The sequence below is a fragment of the Neophocaena asiaeorientalis genome, unplaced genomic scaffold, assembly GCF_003031525.2.
Source record: "Neophocaena asiaeorientalis asiaeorientalis breed wild unplaced genomic scaffold, Neophocaena_asiaeorientalis_V1.1 scaffold116, whole genome shotgun sequence".
Classification (NCBI taxonomy): Eukaryota; Metazoa; Chordata; class Mammalia; order Artiodactyla; family Phocoenidae; genus Neophocaena; species Neophocaena asiaeorientalis.
The window spans coordinates 4,965,963-4,988,364 of record NW_020174561.1 but is presented as its reverse complement, the minus strand read 5'-3'; the positions used below and the strand labels follow the sequence as shown (position 1 = coordinate 4,988,364).

Below are 22,402 nucleotides of genomic sequence, written 5' to 3'. Positions count from 1 at the left end.
GGTGGGAGGAATTGGGAGATTGGGATTGATACATATACACTACTGATACTATGTATAAAATAGGCAACTAATGAGAACATACTGTACAGCACAGGAAACTCTACCTAATTCACTGTGGGGACCGAAATGAGAAGGAAATCCAAAAAAGAGAGAAGAGATATATATATATATATATCTCCGATTCATTTTGCCATACAGTAGAAACGAACACAACATTGTAAAGCAACTATACTCCAATAAAAATTATTAAAAAAAAAAAAAAAGCCTATGGGACTTCCCTGATGGTCCAGTGGTTAAGTCTCTGAGCTCCCAATGCAGGGGGCCTGGATTTGATCCTTGGTCAGGGAACTAGATCCCGCGTGCTGCAACTAAAGATCCTGCATGCCGCAACTAAGAGCACGCATGCTGCAACTAAGACCAGGTACAGCCAAATAAATATTTAAAAAAACAGAAAACAAACCAACAAAAAAACCTATAGAAGGAAACTTTAGCAAGCCTTCTAAAGTAAACATTTCTTGAGCTTATTTCATAGAAATAAACTTATCTATTTCTTTTCATGATCTTCTTAATGATAAGTTCCTTTAGAACAGGAGTCTTTTAACTTTTGCAAAAGTTTAAGCATAGTGTTGCTTTCTTTTTTCTTTTTTTTTTCGGTACGCGGGCCTCTCACTGTTGCGGCCTCTCCCGCTGCACAGCACGGGCTCCGGACACGCAGACTCAGCAGCCATGGCTCACGGGCCCAGCCGCTCCGTGGCATGTGTGATCTTCCCGGACCAGGGCACGAACCTGTGTCCCCTGCTTCGGCAGACGGACTCTCAACCACTGTGCCACCAGGGAAGCCCAGTGTTGCTTTCTTGAACTTGTGAGTAGGTTAGAAAAATTTCAGGAGTTCAAAACTCTTCACAGAAACAATCTCCAAACCTCTCTTAGGGCAGAAAGCTGGTAGACATTAGGGCAGGAAAACTTTATCCCTAGTGTGGATTTAAAACATCAAGGGAGAGAATGGTTTAGAATTTCTCTGTGGTGAAACACAAAGTTTTCATCATCAGCTCTTAGAGGTTAAGGAGCCAGAGGCATAACAAGCAAAAGTCCATGACCAGCGTCTTGGGGCAAGAAACCAGATTTAATTAGGGTTTGTGACCATGTTATATAATGCATTGAAAATCTCAAGTTTCAATATATATGATTTCTTTTAAAATGAATTCTGAAAATTGAAATATATAATCCAATAAACATCTACTAAGTGTCTACTATAATCAGTGTTATATACAAGAACTTGGATGTTTGTTGTCCTTAAAGAAAAGCCATGAATAAAATTAATTATGGGTAGATCCATCGTATTAAGAATACAGTTAAGGGAACAGGTTAATGCAGCTTGGTTCAGGAATGGCTAATTTATATTCAAACAATCTTGTGATAGAATCAAGCATAGAACCCAATTTATTATTAATAAGTTAATAATGTATTCAATAATGTAAACTGTCTACTAAGTCTGGTAAAAGAAGGATACAGAGAAAGGAAGACTTTATTATGTGATAAGAATCTTATAGTTGTGAATAAAAGGCTGTACAAAGGGAACAGTGAACATGTAAAATATCCTGTTATAAAGGAATTTTATGTATTATTTAATAATTGTTATATTATAAAGGAATATTATGTATTATTTAATAATTGTTATATTATAAAGGAATATTATGTATTATTTAATAATTGTTATATTATAAAGGAATATTATGTATTATTTAATAATTGTTATATTATAAAGGAATATTATGTATTATTTAAAAATTAAACATTTTCAGTATTTCACACTGAAATAAAACAAATTTTAGGAAATCATACTACTGTATCCTTAAGGAATATAATAGTGTAATACTATGAATAAGTAAATGAGACTTGGCTTTAGTAGCTATGTATCTTAAAAGTTCCTGGACAAGTTTCTTTTCCAAGTCATACTTTATAAATCTTTTCTGCTTCAGTCAAATGTATGTGGTCACAGAAAAGTTTCTAATAAGTAAAGCACTTGGAATCTGCTATTAGTTTTCATAATTAATATTACAATTCTTTAAATGCAATGACTGGTTACCTTTGTTTTTCTTATGTACTTCTCTCCTTCATTCTTACTAAGAACCAAAATGTATCTTTATGTCCTTTTTAAAAAAACTACTCTAATATTTTTTCTTATTATTCATCCATTTTTAATTTTTACAAAAATATTTCAATATCCTAGCATTTTATTGAGTCTTAGTTATTGGTCTACTGCTCACATTCAGTTATTCATTCATCTATGCATTTAGCAAATAGGTAGCAAATACTTGTTAAATTCCAGCCACTGTTGTAGATACTGAGAATACAGCAGCGATTAAAATAGGCCCTGTTCTGCCCTCGTGAAGCTCACATTCAAATGGGGATAGACAGACAATAAACAAATAGATAAGAAATACATAATGTGTCAGATGATGATAGATGCTATGGAGAAAAGTAAAGCAGGAATAGACTTGTGATTCCTTGAGAAAAAACAGCATGTATAAGAATGATGCTATCTCAGAGCTCTCCGTTGTTCTCTGGGTTGAATTACTGATCCAGTAGACTTTATCAATGAGGAGGTCATTTGAGAGCCAGGAACGATTGTTTGCTTTACAATCTGACAGCCTGACTATGAGAACCTGGAAATATTCTAAAGGCAGCCTCACTCCTTAGGGCAGATGCTTGATTAAAACAAAAACAAAAAGCTTTAAAAATAGCTCTTACTTTTAACACTGAGATGTTAGGTGGTTCCTGAGAATGCTTAGAGAAGGATAAAAACTATAGTCAGTGCCATATTATGTCTGAATTAATAAAGCTGGACCCTGACATCTCCTTCTAAAATTGTCTGTGGAGTTTTCATTGCTTCCAGACCCAACACTATGGAGGCATGATAATGAGCAATAATGTTCTACAGTTTATGGGGAGAATCCTATAGATTGTTCACGTTGAGATGGAGAATGGAACACCCACATCCTGTTTTCTAAGAACTATGTCCTATGACCTCTCTGTTTAAGGGCTTGGCTAGCCTGATCTGGGAGCTTGTCCTGCTCTGGTTTCTCTGTGACAGGGAAAGAAATCATTTTAATCATCAAAAAAAAGCTGAGAAACTTTTAGAGGTTTCCTTTCAAAAGTAGGTAGAAACCCAGTTAATATTTATAGTTCCTGAGTACATGTGCAGTTGAGAGCCATCTCCTTTTACACATGAATATTTCTCTTACTTCAGTTACCAGTGGTATCACTAATAATGTTTTAGGATGCTATTGCTGGGTGAGGGTCTAGGAATACCTGAGTTATACCTGTTATAGTCTTCTTCCTCCAAGGTCCCAAAGGAAAATAGACACTGGACAGTAGTTGAGAAAATACCAAAGCTAGATAGTTCCTCTTTGTCTCAGTTTCTTCTTCTGTAAAGTATGTGTAATAATAGTTTCTACTCCACAGTGTTGTTGGAAGTTCTGCATAAGTTAATACATATAAGGCATCAAAAGCTAAGTGTCTGTGTTGCCTCCCTGTTTTTTGAAGCAATAATGATCACAAACATGGCTTCTGGAGCTAGACTTCCTGTATTCAAATTCCCTTCCCATCACGAACTAGATGGCTGACCTTGGGCAAGTTATTTAACCTTTCTGCACTAAAAAAAAAAAAAAGAAAAAGTATATCTAGCAGGGTACTGTATAAAATAAATTAATTAATGCAAATACTCGGAACAACTCAAGAGCTAATTGCTGTTGATTCATTACCACTACTACTATTCCTATTCCTTATTTATTAGTGTGGCCTTGGCGCCCAAATCCTAATGCAGTATTCTAAAGAGTTAGGCTGAGTCACATAAAGGTCTCCTTTCCCTGTGCCAGGAAAGCCTAAGAAGCCATCATCCAAATTGGCCAGGATCTGCTTTGCCTGTTTTTTCCTGAATCTAAATCTTTTTTTTTTTTAAGTTACTTTTTATTGGAGTATAGTTGCTTTACAATGTTGTGTTAGTTTCAGTCCAAATCTGACTTCTCAGCTCTTACACTAATGTCGACCTTCAGGGGACAGAAGAAACACATCAAGTAAGACCAACGCCAAAAATGTTTGCCTCGGTGCCTAGAAAGAGCCTGTCCTGGACCACGTATAACTGTGGCAACAGCCCTGAGACAGACTGAATGTGGAAAGAGTCCAACGAGAGAGTGTGAACAAGAAAGAAATGAAGGCAGGTCCACCTAGGAGTGGGACCTGGTCCACTTTAGCAATCCAACCAAAAAGACATAAGGGAAAAAGATGGCTACAGGCCAATCGGTTTTTTCCAGGCTTGTTAGAGAAAGAACGACTCGAAGAGGCCACACTTCAGTCCTTGCCAACTTTAAGATGGCCAACCAAATGTCTTTGGAGTTGAAGTGACCTTATTCAACCGTGCGAAAGAGCACGGCCAAAGATGGAAAGCAAAGGGTATGGTCAGACATCCTTTAAAGACCAACTGAGCAAATATCAACTGCCTATAGTCATCTCAACAAAACCAATTTACCTAATGAACAAGCCTAATTCATTGAGAGCTAAAACATGGAACATCAACTTGCTGAATGAACAATTCGTGGAAAACTGACAAACCAGTGTTTTATACCAGTTCTAAGGACTGTTTGCTGCTACGAAAGCCAGAGCCCAGGCAGAGTTTGGGCCAGGTCGGGCCACTAAGGTAAACTACAGAAAATGTGGGAAGCTGGCCTCAGCTGTCAGTGGCTGCCTTGTAGGATATGAACCCAAAACTTCTAAGTTTTCAAATGAAAGCTGAAATCTGGATTTTTATGTGAATTGTGCTAAAATTTGATTTTGACAAACGCTTAAAATAAAAAACAAAACAAACACTGTGCAGACCAAATGCACCCTATATGCGGGCATTACACCCCCTGTGTGCCCGCAGTCTGCAGTCTCTGCTGTACGCATCGTCCACTAAACACTCATGCTTTTAGGTTGTTGAGCGTGGCCCCAAAGCTTCACAGTATATAGTAATCTGTAATCTTGTTGAGGAACAGATTTGTATCCCAGATGTTCCAAGGTTGACTTCTGAATGTTATTTACTTCACTACTGAGTATGCTTTGCTCCCAGTTTCTAGATTTCAGTATGGTTTTGGGAGTTTTTTAAACCAAGCTTGAATTCATAGCACCACTCATAAAACAAATAAAGCTTTTTTCTTTAAAAAAGGGCTGTGGGAATCAGGCAAGGGAGTAGATTTCTATATAGAAATGAAGAGAAATTGAAAAGGTCTACTTTAACTAGAAAATTGAACTAGGAAATAGAGATTTGGAAGTTTGATGTAGAATTCAGCAAGGGTAACAGTAGGAATTTTGAGTGGAAACAACCAGCATTTTTTTCAGACCGTGGTAGCAAGAATTAGGCAAGAAGGATATGAAGAGATCGCTGAAAATTTTTGGTTATACTTTACTTCATTTTAAGAGGAAATTGATGTGCTCTACGGTATTTTTGAAATATTAACTTTTCACTTAAAATATTAATTAAATATTTTTGAGAGATGAGGGGTAACCTTATGAATATCAAGAAATTGTGTGATGCTTTATAAGTTAGCCTAAATTCTTTTTGATGTTTAGATTCCTTATAGCCGCTAAGGGCAGTGACTGTCTGCCCTTTTGTTTTGCTATTTACTTTCATATTTCTAGTACAGTGTTCAGCTCAGAGGAGGTTCTTAATAAACTGAATACTTTGAATTATTTAAATGTGTCTCCAGTTTCAAACATTTATGGCTTAAATATGTATTTCTTTCTATCAATTCTAGAAATTGTGTGTATGCCTTGGGTAGTGAAGGGGGGCATGCTTCAGACTTAGAGGAATATAAAACGTACTGTTTTTTAACTCCCAAACAATGCAGTCCATAATATGAAATTCCTCTTTCTCTGCATATTCTTATCTTCTGAAAATATTTAGTTGTGTATATTATAACAGGAAGTTTCCTCTAGGGCTTTAGTGTTTCCTGGGCTAGAAGTAATATCGAATGAAAATAGTCTCTGTGTTTTCCCTTTTGAATCCATGTCAGAGGTTTTGGCTGAAAATGCCAGGTGCACATTTAAAATAAAGTATTGGAATCATCATAGAGTATTAGGTTTTGGCCATTGGAATCTGCTTGTAGTTTCCTTCAGAGTGAGAGTGCATGGGACAGGGTAGACCCTTGACACCTAAGGCCTGATGGCTATTACCTGGGTGAGTTCTCTCCCAACTCCCAATCAACAACATCATTTCTCCTTGTTCTTTTGAACTATTGTGCTATCTTCCAGCATCTTGAGATACATCAAGCAAACAGAGAAGCTCTAGGACAAGAGCTCAGTTAACTTGAGTTCAGTTGTCTGGATCCTTTTGTTTGGCAGAGAGGTTTCCCTTCCAGCAACAGGACAACTATAGAGGGACCAATAGCTCAGACAGCACAGGACTTGTCAAATGGAAAAGGACTTGATTAGTGCAGAGTGAAATTTCATTCCTAATTGTCATAGATATTCTTCCTCATCAACTTTTTTTTTCCTGTATAATTCTTCTTTGAAAGCATTATGCTCTCAAGTGAGAAATTCTAGGAAATTTTTAAAAGATAGAATTTGGAGGCATTGGATATTTTCTAGCTTTTTGAAGCCACTAATAACGCAGGAACTGACTTGTGAGGTCTGGCATAAATAGTTACTTGAAGGAACATTTATCTTAGTATTGATCAACAAAAGATGCCATGTGTACAGCAATTGCTTCATTTTCTAAACCGGATTTCCGTCCAAAATGGAGAACGTTTCCCAGGTAGTACCAATTCTTTTATATATTACTTAGTGTTCTTTTTCTGTTTTTTTTTTTCTTGAGATAGATATTTCTATATTGTTTCTGAAGTAATGTGTTTACTACCCTATCATTAGCTAGTTATTCATTCATGCATTTAACAAATATTTCTAAAGCATCAGTTATATGCAAGGTAAGCTGATACAAATTTATGTAAATAGATCAGAAAGAATAAGGGGGCTTCCCTGGTGGCACAGTGGTTAAGAGTCCGCCTGCCGATGCAGGGGACACGGGTTCGTGCCCCGGTCCAAGAAGATCCCTGCGCGTCCGGAGCCTGTGGTCCGCAACGGGAGAGGCCACAACGGTGAGAGGCCTGCGTACCGCAAAAAAAAAAAGAGTAAGGGAAAATAAACCCATATATAGCCACATAAATGTTAATTTTTAAGTATTCAATTACTTATGCAAGAATATACTCTGCTGAGATTATTTTGGCAAGTAACTATGATTTATTGACAAAGAACTTTGTTCTTGGTGAAATAGATGAAATATCATTTCTTTAGTCTGTGTTATACTCTGTATTTTAGAGTCAACTCTGTCTATAACTAGAACACAAATTCCTTTTAGACTAAACCTATCTTAAAATTTTCATTAAATTTTATTTTCTACCTAACATAACTTTTTCTTTGTAAGAAAACTTACAAGAGCATTTTTAAAAATTTATTTATTTAAGTTATTTACTTTTGGCTGCGTTGGGTCTTCGTTGCTGCGTGCGGGCTTTTCTCTAGTTGCGGCGAGCGGAGGCTACTCTTTGTTGTGGTGTGCGGGCTTCTCATTGCAATGGCTTCTCTTGTTGCGGAGCATGGGCTCTAGAGTGCAGGCTCAGTAGTCGTGGCGCACGGGGCTTAGTTGCTCCACGGCATGTGGGATCTTCCCAGACCAGGGCTCGAACCCGTGTCCCCTGCATTGACAGGTGGATTCTTAACCACTGCACCACCAGGGAAGCCCCTTAAGAGCGTTTTTGGTTTTCAAGATCTATGAAAAGTAATGGTAATACGGAGGCCCAGAACAAAATGTTCGATGTTTTGAGTTCATATCGTTATAACTCTCTCATCTCTTAAAAGACTTTATAATTTTCTTTCCTCCCAATCTCCAATTAAGATTTTATAAATTTATAAAATTAGTGATTTGAAACATTCTAATTTTAGTCTTTTAAAGGAATTTTATGATATAACTTAAGATAATTGGATTTTCCCTAGGATACAATATTAAAGTGTTATTTCTGCTTAATTAGAAAAGGTGAATTTTAGTTACTTTGAATATATGCTTTTAAGTATATTCAGAATCATTGTTACTTGTGTTTTAGGATTTAAATAATTACATTCTTTAATCTGAAGAAGTAAATGGTGCCTTTAAAAATCTGATAAATTGTTTGTTTTTCCATACTCTTTTGCTATTAGGTGATTTGGGCTCTTGGGATCTGCTCGTTTGCCTGTCTTCTGGGAAAGCTGGTGGAAAACCTTGCATATCCAGGGAAGACATGTGCCAGTTAGGTTTGCATCAAAAGGTAAACATTCTTTTTCAAAATGTGCACAGATTTTATCAGATCTATGAACATTAACACCAGTACTTCCTGGTCCATAATGTTGAAAAAAAAAAAGTATTGAAAAACTGGAACCGTTGAATCTTTGGAGAAAGTTTCAATGGCCATGCGTTAAACACTTTAGCATAAATTTTAACCATTTGGGTTTGATAAGATCCCCTTCAACTTCAGCTGCTACCAATAAGGATCCAGTTTTAGCTAGTGGGACCCAAAACTTGACCTTGAAATACATAGCCCATGGAGTGTTGCTTACCCTGGCCACCTGTTCATCCAAAGTAGTAAAAATTTTATTTACTAGATCCCTATTTTGACTTTTCAAACTTAAATTGATATCCTGAATTATAACAAATTTATATAGTTTTTATTAACTTTTAAAATTGACATCCTATATCTACTATCGTGTGTAAACTTTTACAAATGCTTCTAGAAAAATTAACTAAAAATTATCAGATGCCTACAATGTGCTAGTCACCGTGCTGGAAAATTTGCATATGCTCTATTTTTGGTAACTTTAACAAATCTGTGAGAAAAGTGTCAAAACCAATAGCTATTTTTCAATAGTAAAAGAGTACTATAGTAGCTACCGTGATCATTTGATATTTCTGCAATTGACAGTTGTGATCACTCCTTCTTCCTTCTAACTCTTTCCTCCCTTGACCTTTAGACTGAGCACATTCTTTTGCTTCTTCTTGTACATCTTTGGCCATCCTTTCTGTGTCCTTCAGAGCCACCTTTTCTCTGTCCATTCTTTAAATGCCTCTGTTCCCCAGCACCACCCCTAACGTTTCACCTACCATTTGTAATTGATGACTCCCAAATCTACATCTAAAGTTCAAAGCAGTTTCCCATGCTTCAGGCTTGCGTGTGTAACTACCCACTGAGCATCTCCACTTAGACGTCACATAGGACCTCAGACTCAATGTAGAGAAAATGAATTCATTATTTTCCCTGGTAAACTCACATCTGTGCTTGCATTTAGAAGCTCTGCAGAATTGCTCTGCCGTTCATGAGCGTGATTAACCACTCTGTCACTTCCTAAGATAGAAATCTGGCCTTCACCTTTGAGCCCTTCCTCTCTCTTGTCATCTGCATTCTATCAATCATGAATACTAAGGAATTTAACTTCTAAATAGTTCTCAAATATCTTACCTACTCTCCGTTCTTACTACCTTTATCCTGGTCAGACAGTCACCATGTATAACCAGGACCATTGCTGAATCCTCCTCACTGATTTTTCTGAAGCAAGTGTTTTGCTCCTGAAATCCATCGGGCTGTCAGTTATCAGAGTGAAAACTAGAAAATGATGAATTAACCGGGTTACTCCTGTGCTTAAAATCTTGCATGGCTTCCCATCAGCTACAGGATAAAGTCGACAATATTTGCTGTGTGTATCAGTCAACCTCCCAGCAGGAAACAAATGCCATACTCCAAAGGATTTAACTGAAGAGAAACTAATGAAAGAGCTATTTACAGAGCTTTTGGCAGGATAAGAGAAACAAAAAAGATTAGAGGCACCCAGGGACCAGCAACATCATAAGGTTTTACCACCCTTGGTCTGAAGAAAGGTGCGTACAATAGAAGGAATTGTATAGCAAAACCAAATAAGAGCCGGAGCCAAGAAAGAGGGATCTGTGGAAAGGAGCTATAAACATAGGGGAATGTAGCCATTGCCAAATCATAGCCCTGTAGACAGGAAGCCAGGAAGATAAGTATTCAGCCTCTCTCTACTCCCACCTTCCAATCTCTTGCCAAGGCCTCCTCCTGAGAACAATTCTAAGTGCTTACATATTTGTTTATATACGTTCTTTACATATGAAGAGACTGAAGCACAGAGAGATTTAAGAAAATTACTTAAGTCCTCCTAGCTAATAAATGAAGCATCTAGGATTCAAACTCTGGAAGTCTGACTTTAAATTCTGTGTTCTTAACCATATCACTATAGAGCCTTTCTAAATAAATATTTAGCTGCTGCACTTAAAACCTATTCTAATGAATATTCTTAAAGAATATACAAATTCTAAATGATACATTTAGATAACTATCACTTTGGAGCATGAATAATTTGAAGTTTTGTGAACCATGACTTATTTATGTAAACATAAATATTCAAAACAGAAGTTGCTTCAGATTTGTTGGGTATGTGTTAGGATTGTTAATGACCTTAGAATGAACAAAGAAAGGGCACCTGCTCAGATGAGGATTACTCACCTCTTCAGAGCTTTGGAATTTAAGTGCTTAATGAAAATGATCTTAAGGTCTGTTATGGATGATGAATGACCAGGAGTCTCTCTAGCCGGGAGGAAAGTAACAGGAATTTAAAACTGTATTGGTCTGTGTGATGCTGAAAGTGAAGCAAGGTCCACTATTTGGGGTGACACTAAGTTTAGTAAGTGGGGCTCTGTCTCACCTCTAACAGGTCCTGGTATTTCAAGAGCAGAGAAATTCGTTTTTAGTTCTGAATGTGTGTAGGATTAGCAGTCCCTGAATCTGGGATGCTGTTTTTAGTACTTGGAGCACTGAGAACTACTGAAATGGCTCTTATTTTACAGTGTGCTAGGACATTTTCAGGTGACCGTGATGGAGTGATAATTACCTGGGAGAGACATGGATGATAATAAGACTTTTTTCTTTCATTAGCTGGTTCCCTTCTTGCCATTAATTCTCTTCATTATGGATGACACTGAACAGCTTTCAGAGAAGGTCTGATTTTTGATAAAAGATGTGAACATCTGTACAGATCTAATGAAGAAAAAGGACAGTTCCCTAAGACACAATGTGACATGTGTGTCACTCTCAATGTTCATGAGTGACCAAAAAAAATTTTTTTCCCTGGGTGCTTTCTTACACTTTATATAAATAGCTCATCTCAAATGTCTACTTTCCTTAATGAGTTAATGGTATTACTGTAGTTTTAGTTTTTTTGAGTTATAAACACTTTCTGAATGTTTATAATTAACATCATACTGTTGCTCTTATTAATGAAATATGTCTCAAAATAAGAATGATTTTTTTTTTTACTTTTGCTTCTGACGGTATGTAATGAAAACAATTTAGATTACCACAGAGTAGGACTAAAATATTTTTAAATGCACATTTCCTTTCTCCCAGTTTGATCTCAGAAATATTCTAGGGCCCAAATGTCATTATCATTTTTTATATGCATTCTAATCCTTTCAAAGATACAGAAGCTTCTGTGCCAAGAAAAACAGCTGTCTATATAAAATATACATGCGCACACTTGCACGCACACACACACACATATAAAGCATTCAAACCCAGTACAAAATCGGTATATATTAAAAATGACTGTTGGGGTGGTAATGATGTGTCAGTGTAGCTTCATCAATTGTAACAGATGTACCACTCTGGGGGAGATGTTGATAATGGGGGAGGCTGTGTGTGGGTCGGGGGGAGTGGGTATATGGGAAATCTCTGTACCTTCTGTTCAATTTTGCTGTGAACTTAAATTCTATTAAAAATAATTATTGCAGTATTAAGCTGGAGGAGCTCATCGTATAGAAGTCAGCTAATCCCAGTGAAAACTTCTTTATGTTCCACTTGATAATGATGCAGATCTTATATATTTTATGATGTACATAAAAATAAGAAAAAGCACTAGGATATTGAAGAACATTATTAGGTTTAACAATTAAAAAGTTAATTAAGAAAGTTAATATGTGTAATAAAGTTGATTTAGCACAGCGGTAGGACCCATAGCCTTGTATGTGTTTATTTTTTTGTGCCAAGTTATTTAGTTTAACTGCTTAGCTTGGTGCTCAGTTCCAGAGTAGAACAGAGACGATATTTCTAGTGTCACGTGTCACCATGGCCAGGTCATCTTCTTCCACTCTGTGAATTCCAAGGATGTGCTTTGGAGGAAAGAGCAGTGGAAGAGGTTATTGGGTAGGAGATGGGAAAGTGAGAGCAGTTGCTTCCTTTGGCTTGACTCTGGTTTTTTGAAGCGAATGCTTTGTTGACCCTGAGTCAGTTCATCGTTGTGACCCAAGGTCTCATGTGAAAAGTCATCTCTCTGATATGACACAACAACTACCCTTGTATCTGAAATCTGTGCGAGCTGTACTCTGTCTTTGCAGCATTTACACACATTCTTCTGGCCCGTTAGTTCAGTTACTGTTATCCATTTAACCAGGGCTCTGCTAGTCCTTTCAGTTTGTAGAGGTCAGGACGGCATACCAGGGATGCTCTAAACGTCTGCAAGGCCGGCACATTTACTCTGAGCCCTTCAAGAAGTCGGAGAAGGTTTTCAATAGGACCTGTGTCCATACACAGCCTTCACTACTGCTTACCTAATGCTGCTTCTTTTTCTTGGCCCTTCTATCGTTAAAGATTCTATTTAGTCAATAGCAAATGAGTGATTTTTTTCCTTAAGTGGAGGAAAATGGTTCAAGTTTATTGACTTTTAAACCTTTTCACAATCTAATTTAGAAAGGTTCTTTGTGTGTTAACAATAACAGCAAAACCCCCAAGCCTCTAGGATGGGTTCCCCAGACCTTTGCAATCATGCTCTGTCCCTCCCTCCAGCCTGTCTTAGACTGAACTGAAAACTTCAGGAGTTTATGAAAGCCCTTCTTCTTTTCCTACATTTAGACTCTAAAATTGATCACTTTTGAATTTGAGAAATGTAGACATTCCTAAAATCTAAAGTGTACTATACACTTTTCTCAATTCTCATATTCACAAGAGCGGATTCTGCTGAAGCCTGGGCTTTATTTATGCATGACCTGGGCTGAAGTTTACAGTTTGCTGAATAAACGGATAGAGTTAACAAAATTGCAAGGGTTAGAGAACTTTTAAACGATGAACTGTTTCAAAGCACTTTAAATGAATCCTTTTTTAAAAACTACAGCTGATGACTGAATTATTGAATTGATCAAAGCTTAGAGCGGAAGTGGTATTTAGAGACCCAAGGCTCTATTTTACAAATGGAGAAATTGAAAAGAAGTAAAGTGACGGGCTCAAGGTTCTGATTTTGTTACATGCCAGAAGTGGGACTACAGCCCATGTCTCTGGTTCTCTCTCTTTTCTCCAGCTGCAGCTGAGTTCTTTTTATCCAGTCAGGCCAGCCGGCCACAGTAAAGAAACTCTAATATATTTTTAGGGTAGAGTGAATTAATTTGAAAGTAATCAATAATTGCTCAAAAATGAATCTGATTTTCAAGCTGATTTACACTGACTCTTTCTGTTGGTTTTAACGAGGCGTTACCATGTTTGGCATTATTTGGGGGATTTAGCTGAGAATAGCTAATCTGTCAATTCAGAAGAGGAGGGAATTAAGCTTGCTTGTATCTTTTCTTTAAAAATTATAAGATATGTTTGAGTTTATGACAATATTTATGAAGCTTTCTAAGAACAAATTTTTGTTAAAATATAGTTTTGTGGTGACTGGGTTTTATACTCGAAAGCAGTAAATACCCTTCAGTATGAAGTGAAAACTATAAATGCTAACAGGTTTAGCATTGAATTACCACTAGATGTCCGTGATTCAAATCACTGAGGGCCTTTGGAACTTGGCAGTGTAGTTGACTTTGAGGAATGTTTAGTACTAGTTTTTGCCAAAGCAAAATGTGCAACTATCAAGTGAGTAGTGTTACTCTACTTGCCATAATGACATAAATTTTTCTCTAGCAAATTTCATGGCTTTGAAATATATCAAGGTTTTAACAAGTATTCCCCAATATTTTGAACATTTCTAAGGGCACGTTTTTATTTTATGTTATCAAATAAACCACTCTATTATTTTGGATTTTAATGTTGACTTACAGAGATTTGAAAGTAAGAGGTGGATGGTGTAGACAGTGCTTCACATCTGTACCCTGTAGGCTGTTTGTATTTTCTTTGCTTTAGCAGAGAATGCCTAACTCACTAGAATCGTTTTTATTCCTTTCAGGTAAACATATTACCAGAAATACAACATCAGCTTTGCAGAAGGGAAGGATTATGTCAACTAATTAGAAGATTTCCAGGTAATCTTTCATTTGCTTCCTTATGCGTAAACCTGTGAGATATATAGGCTTCTTCAGCAGACACCGACTAAGGAGCTCTCAGATCAGCATACTAAGCTCCTTGGTTTATCAATTCCACTATCACAAATCTTCCAGAATCCACAAGGTTTTGCCAATGGGAGGACCTTGATAATAAGGAATAACACAAAACATTGATATTCTTTCTTTTAGATTTGCCTTCTAACTTTCTAGATGAATATTCCTTTTCTTCCTATGTATTTGTCTTCAAAATAATTGCTGCTTCATATTTAAAACAGTTATTATAGTACTTCTTAATTATACAAAACTTGAGGTTTTAAAAAAATGTATTTCTTTATGTTAAGTGATTCTGATCTTAACAATTTTGTTTCTTCTTTCTGAAGTTCTCTCAATTTGTCTTGACAACTTTAGAAATTTGGGACAAAAATTACCATCTCACTTCCTCGTAGAACCCCAGAGTGTAAAAAACACATCAGATGGCATATGAGTCTTCATAGATGAAATTATAGCCTACTTGAAAACCCATCAGTGAAAGAGTTCCTCACATTTCTAGTTTAAAACCCACTTAATGTTTAATAGTTATGCCCCTAGAAAGTATTGCACTATATAATTAAAATTTAAATCCACATAATTTAAATTATGTTTTTAAAAATTAATTTGTGTCTGAGTTGAATCAGAAAACTGGTATCTTAACCCATCAGCTTTTCCATGGGGTTTCTGCTTCTACGTCAAACATTAACCACATTGACATATCCCATTATAAAGACTACAGTCTTCTATTGTCATTTACCAAGGATTAAAATAAAATAAATATAAATCAGCAATTAATCTTTCAATTTAAGATACTTGTTTAAAATAAATAATAGCTGTATAAACCTGGTTCTGCAGTTATCGTTTTATATGACAGGTGTATCTGACTCCCTAATCTCTTTGTTTTGTTTTTGTAAACTTTAGTTGGATAGTTTTTTATTTTATAAAAAAAATAAGTAATGTTTTCGTGAGAAGCAAGTAAAATATTCCCATTAATGCATTATTAATAAGTATCTAGAAATCCTTTAATTAAGGCAATTTGAAAAATGTTTGTTTATGTTTTGACCAGAACTTACATACTTTTTTTTTTTTTTTGCGGTACGCGGGCCTCTCGCTGTTGTGGCCCCTCCCGTTGCGGAGCACAGGCTCCGGACGCGCAGGCTCAGTGGCCATGGCTCACGGGCCCAGCCGCTCCGCGGCATGTGGGATCTTCCCAGACCAGGGAACGAACCTGTGTCTCCTGCATCGGCAGGCGGACTCTCAACCACTGCGCCACCAGGGAAGCCCCATACTTTTAAAGTATGTTTTTCTTTGTTGCTGTTTACATTTCAAAATGATTGATTAGCACTGGAGTTAGCAGAATAGAATCATAATAATGAAAATCTGTTTGTAGCCAGAAATGGATTACCAGTTTAAAAAAATTCCCCAAACAACTCTTACCTAAGTTTATATTTTGCTTCCATAAAGTTAAAAAGTTTTTTTTCTGTCTTTTTTGCTTTAAACATTTTTTTTCTCATCTGTAAGTTCCAGACACATGTAGTCCTTTCCCCACTCTGTCTAGTTTGTAATTTTCTATTTATCTCTGTGACTAACAAGGTAATTTCATGGAATATACAGCCTTTTTAATTGAATTATTTCTCCTGTAATGTTATCTTTCTGTAGCTGAAGATAATTTTCTTAGATGTGTAGCTTTAAAGCAATATGTCTACAACATTGTTTTCTGATATAAGCTTTATAAACAATAGCTTATGTTAGAGACTCTGGCAATGAATATACAGTATACACTATAAAATCAGTATTCACAAGATTAAAAAACACGTTATTTGTTGTGAATGCTGAATATTTAATATTGAATACAGATTAGATAGCATCATGCCAGTACCTAAAGTTATTTTATAAAGCAAGGTGTTATTAAAAAGATAGTAAAACTAAACATAATACTATATACTTTAGCCACTTTATTTAAAGCCGAAGTGCCCATACTGTTTTGAGCTGTGTTTCATTTAAAGACAGGCAAAACACAAATTTTGAAACCATAGATTTTTAGCTCTACCGCCTATTAGCTGTGTGAGTTAAATTTGGGGTTTGTTGGTTTTTGTTTTTGTTTTTTAATCTATATAGTGAGTAGAGTGAGACCCATTTCACAGATTTAATTTAAAAAATAAAGTGTAGCTACAGGTATGTCTATGTGTGTGTATAATTTTATTTGAAGAATGAAGCATATTACAATATATATGTATTATGTTACCTCCAAAATGGTAACTGGATGATCCTAGATTTGAAAAGTCCATTAACAGGCCTTTCAATATTTTCTCTCTTCATATGATTATCACTACAGTTTTATGTTTCTGTCAAAAACTGTGAGGAGTCTGAGATTTCACCTACTTCCAAGCTCACAAGTCTGCCTGCCACAGTTTCATGGGAGCTGGCAGAAGACAGGAGACTCCTGGGTCAGAGACAAATGACTTTATTGTTTGTAGCGATAGCAGCAGACAGATTATCAGCATTGACACTGGTTCACTGAATCCCAGCTCCAGCAGGGCAAGTGAAGAGGGCTACGAGGTGACACTTGTATACTAAGTGGTTTGCATTTCCAGAGCAGAACTCTGACCTTAGGGAGTTTGAATGTTCCTAATGGTCAGTGAGTATGCCTGCCCTTTGCCTCAGAGAGACACATTATTTTTGTTATACTGGACAAAAACTTCTCTTTGCTCTGGAGCGAGACACCATCTCTATCTTTCAAGGCTATCTGCTGCATGAATATCTTTGAAAAGATAGTTCAGAACAGATTGTCAGTGCCTCTGTTTGCAAACGATGCAAAAATGTGAAAGATGCATGGAGAAGTATCTCCTAACCATTTCAGAGAAGAATACCTGACAGGTTTTAGCTCTGAAGCTTAAACAATGTATAATTCAGAGCAAGATTTAAAGCCTGGTTGTGCTTCAGTTTTTTTATCTATAAAAATAAGACATTTGGCAGTGATCAATAATGGTGAGATTTCATGATTCCACCGTGCCTTTTTCCCATACAGACGCGCTCTCCCAGGCTTTATCTTGAGCAGTAGGTAGAGACAAGGATGCTATGAAAGGAGGGATGATCATCCTGATAAATCTGAGTGGGACCTTGCAAGTGTGGCAGGACAAGCAGAGTTTGGGCCAGATATATATGGGAGCGTTTGAAGACAGAGTGTCAGACTAAGACAGTCTGTTCCGTTCCCCAACCACACAGAGTGTACCTGCCATTAGACTTGGGACTCACATTGAAAGGCACAAATCCATGGAATTTTTACTGGCTAGCACAAAGGTTTATTTTTATCTTGCCATTTAATGCTTTGGTGTTTGAAATCAAATGTTTTCATTGGCCCAAACTTTTTGCTAATGGTTTTTGTTGCTTTTTATTGTTTGTTTTTTTTTGATAAAAAGTTTTTTTCCCCTATATTTGAAATATAAGTACAAAACAAAACATCACAGAAACTGTTTTACTTGGGTTGTTGTTTTTGTTCTCCTTTATGATATCCAAGAAGCCCTGGTTAGGAGTGTGCCAAAGTTTTGGCTATTACTCATTCTTTCCAGTAGTTTTATCTTAGTTCTGAGCACTGGCTTTTACATGAAATTTGAAATGTACCCAGACTCGTACTCAAAGATAGCATTTTGAACATTTTAGGATCTCTGGCCTCATCTTTTTAGTAATGTGAGTACATAAAAAAAGAAAAGGAAAATGATAAATAGGATTTACACATTCTGTTGTATTGAAACAAGTGTAGACTTTAAAAAATTATAGATATTTACTACCAAATATAAAATATATCTTTAAATAACATAATTGAACTTATTTTAAAATATTGACCAATAATAGCTTTTATCTCACATGGAACTGATGATTGTTTTTAAAATTCTAGGTCTAAAAAATTCTGTTTATCATATGATATCAGTGAAGTATTGTCAGGGAAGCAAATAGCCTAGCTTGAATTTAAACAAAGCAACATGGAAATTGTCAATGCTTAATACCATTTGAGGATTTTTATTGGTTTCATTTTTTCCTCTCCTCTGCTGTAAGGAATGTACTCCTTCAAACAAGAATGTGAGAAATGAGATTCCCAGTGTTAAAGGAAACTGGGGACTTACCTCTACGAGGCAATCAGGCAAACTTTCACAGCAGACCAGAGTTTGCTTATTCTCTGTGCTCTCTAATGCTGACACCCCCGCTATGTGTCCTCTGAATGCTCCTTCATGCTTATATCTTTCCAAAGTCTTCCACCTCTGTCCCACACATGATTATATCCTTTGTGCAAAACATTCTTTCCCCAAGTAAAACTCTCATCTTTTTAGTATGACTGACTTCAGCTAGGTAATAGCAGCAAGTAAGTTGATGGAACTAATTCAGACTAAATTACACCCTCACCCCAGTCATAAGCCTCTTAGATGTATTTGCATTTTTATAAAAGAAGCTTGCAAACCCAATGAATTTCTAATTGGTAGAATTTCTGGAAGCGCATTCAAATTCCCACTCAGTTCATCCAGTCCATTATCGAGACTATAGCCAGAGTGATCTTTTCCTCCATCTCTTTCAGAAATAAAACAAGTCTATTGGGCAGTTTGTCTACGGACTAAACAGTGAGGCCCAGGTAACTAGCCATCTGATGCTCTGACTCGAGCTGGGGATAGATTTTTAACTAGATCAGAAGTCACACACCCAAATGTTAACAAGAGCGTGGCATGTGACATAAAGAATTCATAACCAATACAGAAGCTTGAGAGACCAAATAACCCGCACATTTTCAGTATTTGGCTTGTCTTCAAATGTATAGACTCATTAACATAAGCCATTTGGGCTCCAAGAAGAGAAGAGGAGTTGGAGACATAGGAAAGTACAAGGCAGTATGACATGGCATCACCCAGATATACCTCAGCAGAGTGGCATTGCTGGAAACGTAAAGTTCCCTCATGTTTCTCATCCCTGTTGAATTCAGTTACCACTAAGATTCAGATCCCATCTGGTGGCCTGGTCCTTCTCCTTCTACCTCTTTATTCCCGTACTTCTCTCCACTCCTTCCTCTTCGCACATGTTTGCATTTCTCTAAACCCTTGTTAACTCCACCTTCCATTTTCCTCACAAAGTGGTAACTTTGTTAATCCCTAAGAACAATGAAGCTGGGTGTTCTACTAAAACCTTAATCTCTGGAGTTGGGAGGGATTTGTTGGTGTCTCTCTGCCAGTCCTCCTTACTCCCATCTCTCAACATCCTGATCATTCAGAATATTCAATAAGAAAATCATCACCTTGGTTAACTTCTCCTGGAGACTTCAGATCTGCTATCATTCTTATCAGTTTTGATGTCCACACCAATGACCCTTTCATCATCACAGCTCTTTGATCTCATCAAATCCATGACCTTCCTTTCTCTGCACCTTCTGCCTCCCGCCTGTGTAGCCTTGCTGATTGATTAGTAACTCGCATCACAGACAACTGCATCCATCTTTGAGACTTTAAACTAATTTACCACTTTATAATCACTGTCTTTCTGGCTTTTTCACTCCTTCAATGCCTCTGAGCCTAGAATCTCAGATGTCACTTTCAGTACTCTTAATTCTGCTACTTTCTCCAAGGCCCTCAGCCATATTTGGCCATTAGAGAGCATGAATAGTGGTCAGTGGAGGTAGATTCTGTTTATCAAGCGTGATTCTGTTTTCAGGCATGAAAGGTCACAGAAATGTTCTTCTCTTTCTTTCCTGTATCCTGTTACGTTTTTTGGCCACCCATGAGAAGGAAAATAGAAATCAGATTTTAAAAATGATCAAACATGCATTTTTTAATTCCTTTTCCCTTTCCCTTTTATTATGCTAGTGAGCCACATTCAACATGAAAAGAATAGAAAATACAGATAAGCAAAAAAAAATGTAAATTTAGTGAAGCTACATAATTTTCCATACTTTTCCTGTTCATGAAAAATTTTTACATACTAGAGTACTATGCAATTCAAGTGTGAGCAAGTCGTGGCATGTTTATCTGTGGAAAACTATGAAGACCTTAAAAGTGATGGGAAGTAGGGGTAAAAGTGATGGAGGGACTTCCCTGACCGTCCACTGGTTAAGACTTTGCCTTCCAGTGCAGGGGGTGTGGGTTCAGTCCCTGGTCAGGGAGTTAAGATCCCACATGCCTTGCAGCCGAAAAACCAAAACATAAAACAGAAGGAGTATTGTAACAAATTAAATAAAGACTTTAAAAATGGTCCATATCAACAACAACAAAATCTTTAAAAAAAAATAATGGAGAGCTACATTTATTGGCATAGAAAAATATTCACACTATATTGTTGAGTTAAAAATAAAGAGGAGTAATCCCAATATATATATATATTACATATATTTTATATTAGTATATATTTTACCTATTCATACAATATCTATGTAAAATATATGTTAATAATATATTTTGTTTTAAAACTATATACTTACATATACACATATGTATATTAATTCATTTAGTCCTCACAATGTCTCCATGAGGGAGATATCATTATTATTCCTATTTATCTCAAGTGTAGAGAAATTAAGTAAAATTTTCAGTATCACACATCTAACAAATGGTATCTTCACATAGTCAGTATGAGTCTGGAGTCTGCTTTCTTAACCACTTCACTCCTCCAAACTCCTCCGGGTGGCATTCACGGCCTGCCACAGGCTGAGGTCCCTACATTTCTCCCTGGTCTCCTGTTGTCCCCCAACCTAACTCTCTGCTCAAGCCAAGTCCCGCCCTTCACTGTCCCTTCAACACCAGGCTTACTGCCCGCTCCTTTTCCTGCCTTTACCCTAATGACCTCATTTAACTTAACCATCTCTTTAAAGACGTTTTCTCCAAATACAGTCACATTCTGAGGTACTGGCGGTTAGGCCTTCAACATGAATTTTGAGGATTCAGCCCATAACAGCCAAGAAAGAGGCAGGGAACTGTGATTGGCAGTTCACCAGATCCATATGGTGAGAGGAGAACAGATCCCCAAAGGAAGAAAGATACTGGACAGATAAAAACAATGGATGTCTATTATTATAGGTTTTTCTGTTTTTGTTTTTGTTTTTTGCGGTACGCGGGCCTCTCACTGTTGTGGCCTCTCCCGCTGCGGAGCACAGGCGCTGGACGCGCAGGTTCAGCGGCCATGGCTCATGGGCCCAGCCGCTCCGCGGCATGTGAGATCTTCACGGGCCAGGGCATGAACCCGTGTCCCCTGCATCGGCAGGCGGACCCTCAACCACTGCGCCACCAGGGAAGCCCTATTGTAGGTTTTTGATAAATATTTATTGATTGTTTATGATAAAGTCCATGCCATTCTTTAGGCAGAACGAACCATTCTGCCTAAATGATTCATTTTAAAGTAAGGGAATATTCATGTTTCCTTCTCTTTGTTACTTTCTACCATGAACCCCAGTTCTCACATGTTCTCAGACCTTTCTCTGCTCTCCAGAGCTAGCTAATATGAGTAATTATTTCGTTCTGCTCTACTTTCCTCTCTCAAGTATACCCTTTTTTTCATTCGATATACTTCAACCCAAAATACTAATTTTATGGATAACAATTTTAGACACCATTGCAGACCAGTCAGAATTTCATGGAGACTATTGAATCATGCAGATGCAGCAATCATCTACTGAGTCTGGCCTATCCATAAAACTGATCACTCTGCCTGTGAGCCATAAATGTCTAAATGGACTAATCACAGACACAATCAAATGGAGACTTTGAGAAAACGGTAGCATCGCCTTGCTTCATTTCCTTGAAAACGGGAAAAAATATTTGCTGCTTATTATAGCCTGTTAGTCGTAAACTACGTAATTCTTCTTTCCATTTGGCATATCTTAAGACTAAGAAGCAACCTTGTCGATGTGCCTGGCATATACACTGTGAACGTGCTTCCTGCCCGGCCACTGGCAAGACAGGAGGGAGGGTCAGTGGAGGCTGGTAGCACTGGGGTATGAGGATCAGTGGGAGCTTTGGGAGACTCACTTTTTCT

At 37.0% G+C, this 22,402-nt stretch overlaps 1 protein-coding gene across 1 annotated transcript in view; it reads left to right on the top strand.

The window, feature by feature from the left end:
• CPED1 (cadherin like and PC-esterase domain containing 1) overlaps positions 1-22,402 on the top strand; it is a 286,736-nt gene that overhangs the window by 52,420 nt on the left and 211,914 nt on the right. Inside the window, exons 3-4 of the mRNA XM_024757824.1 lie at positions 8,224-8,330; positions 14,275-14,350. Coding sequence (XP_024613592.1) covers positions 8,224-8,330; positions 14,275-14,350 — 183 coding nt within the window. The remainder of the gene's footprint in view (positions 1-8,223; positions 8,331-14,274; positions 14,351-22,402) is intronic.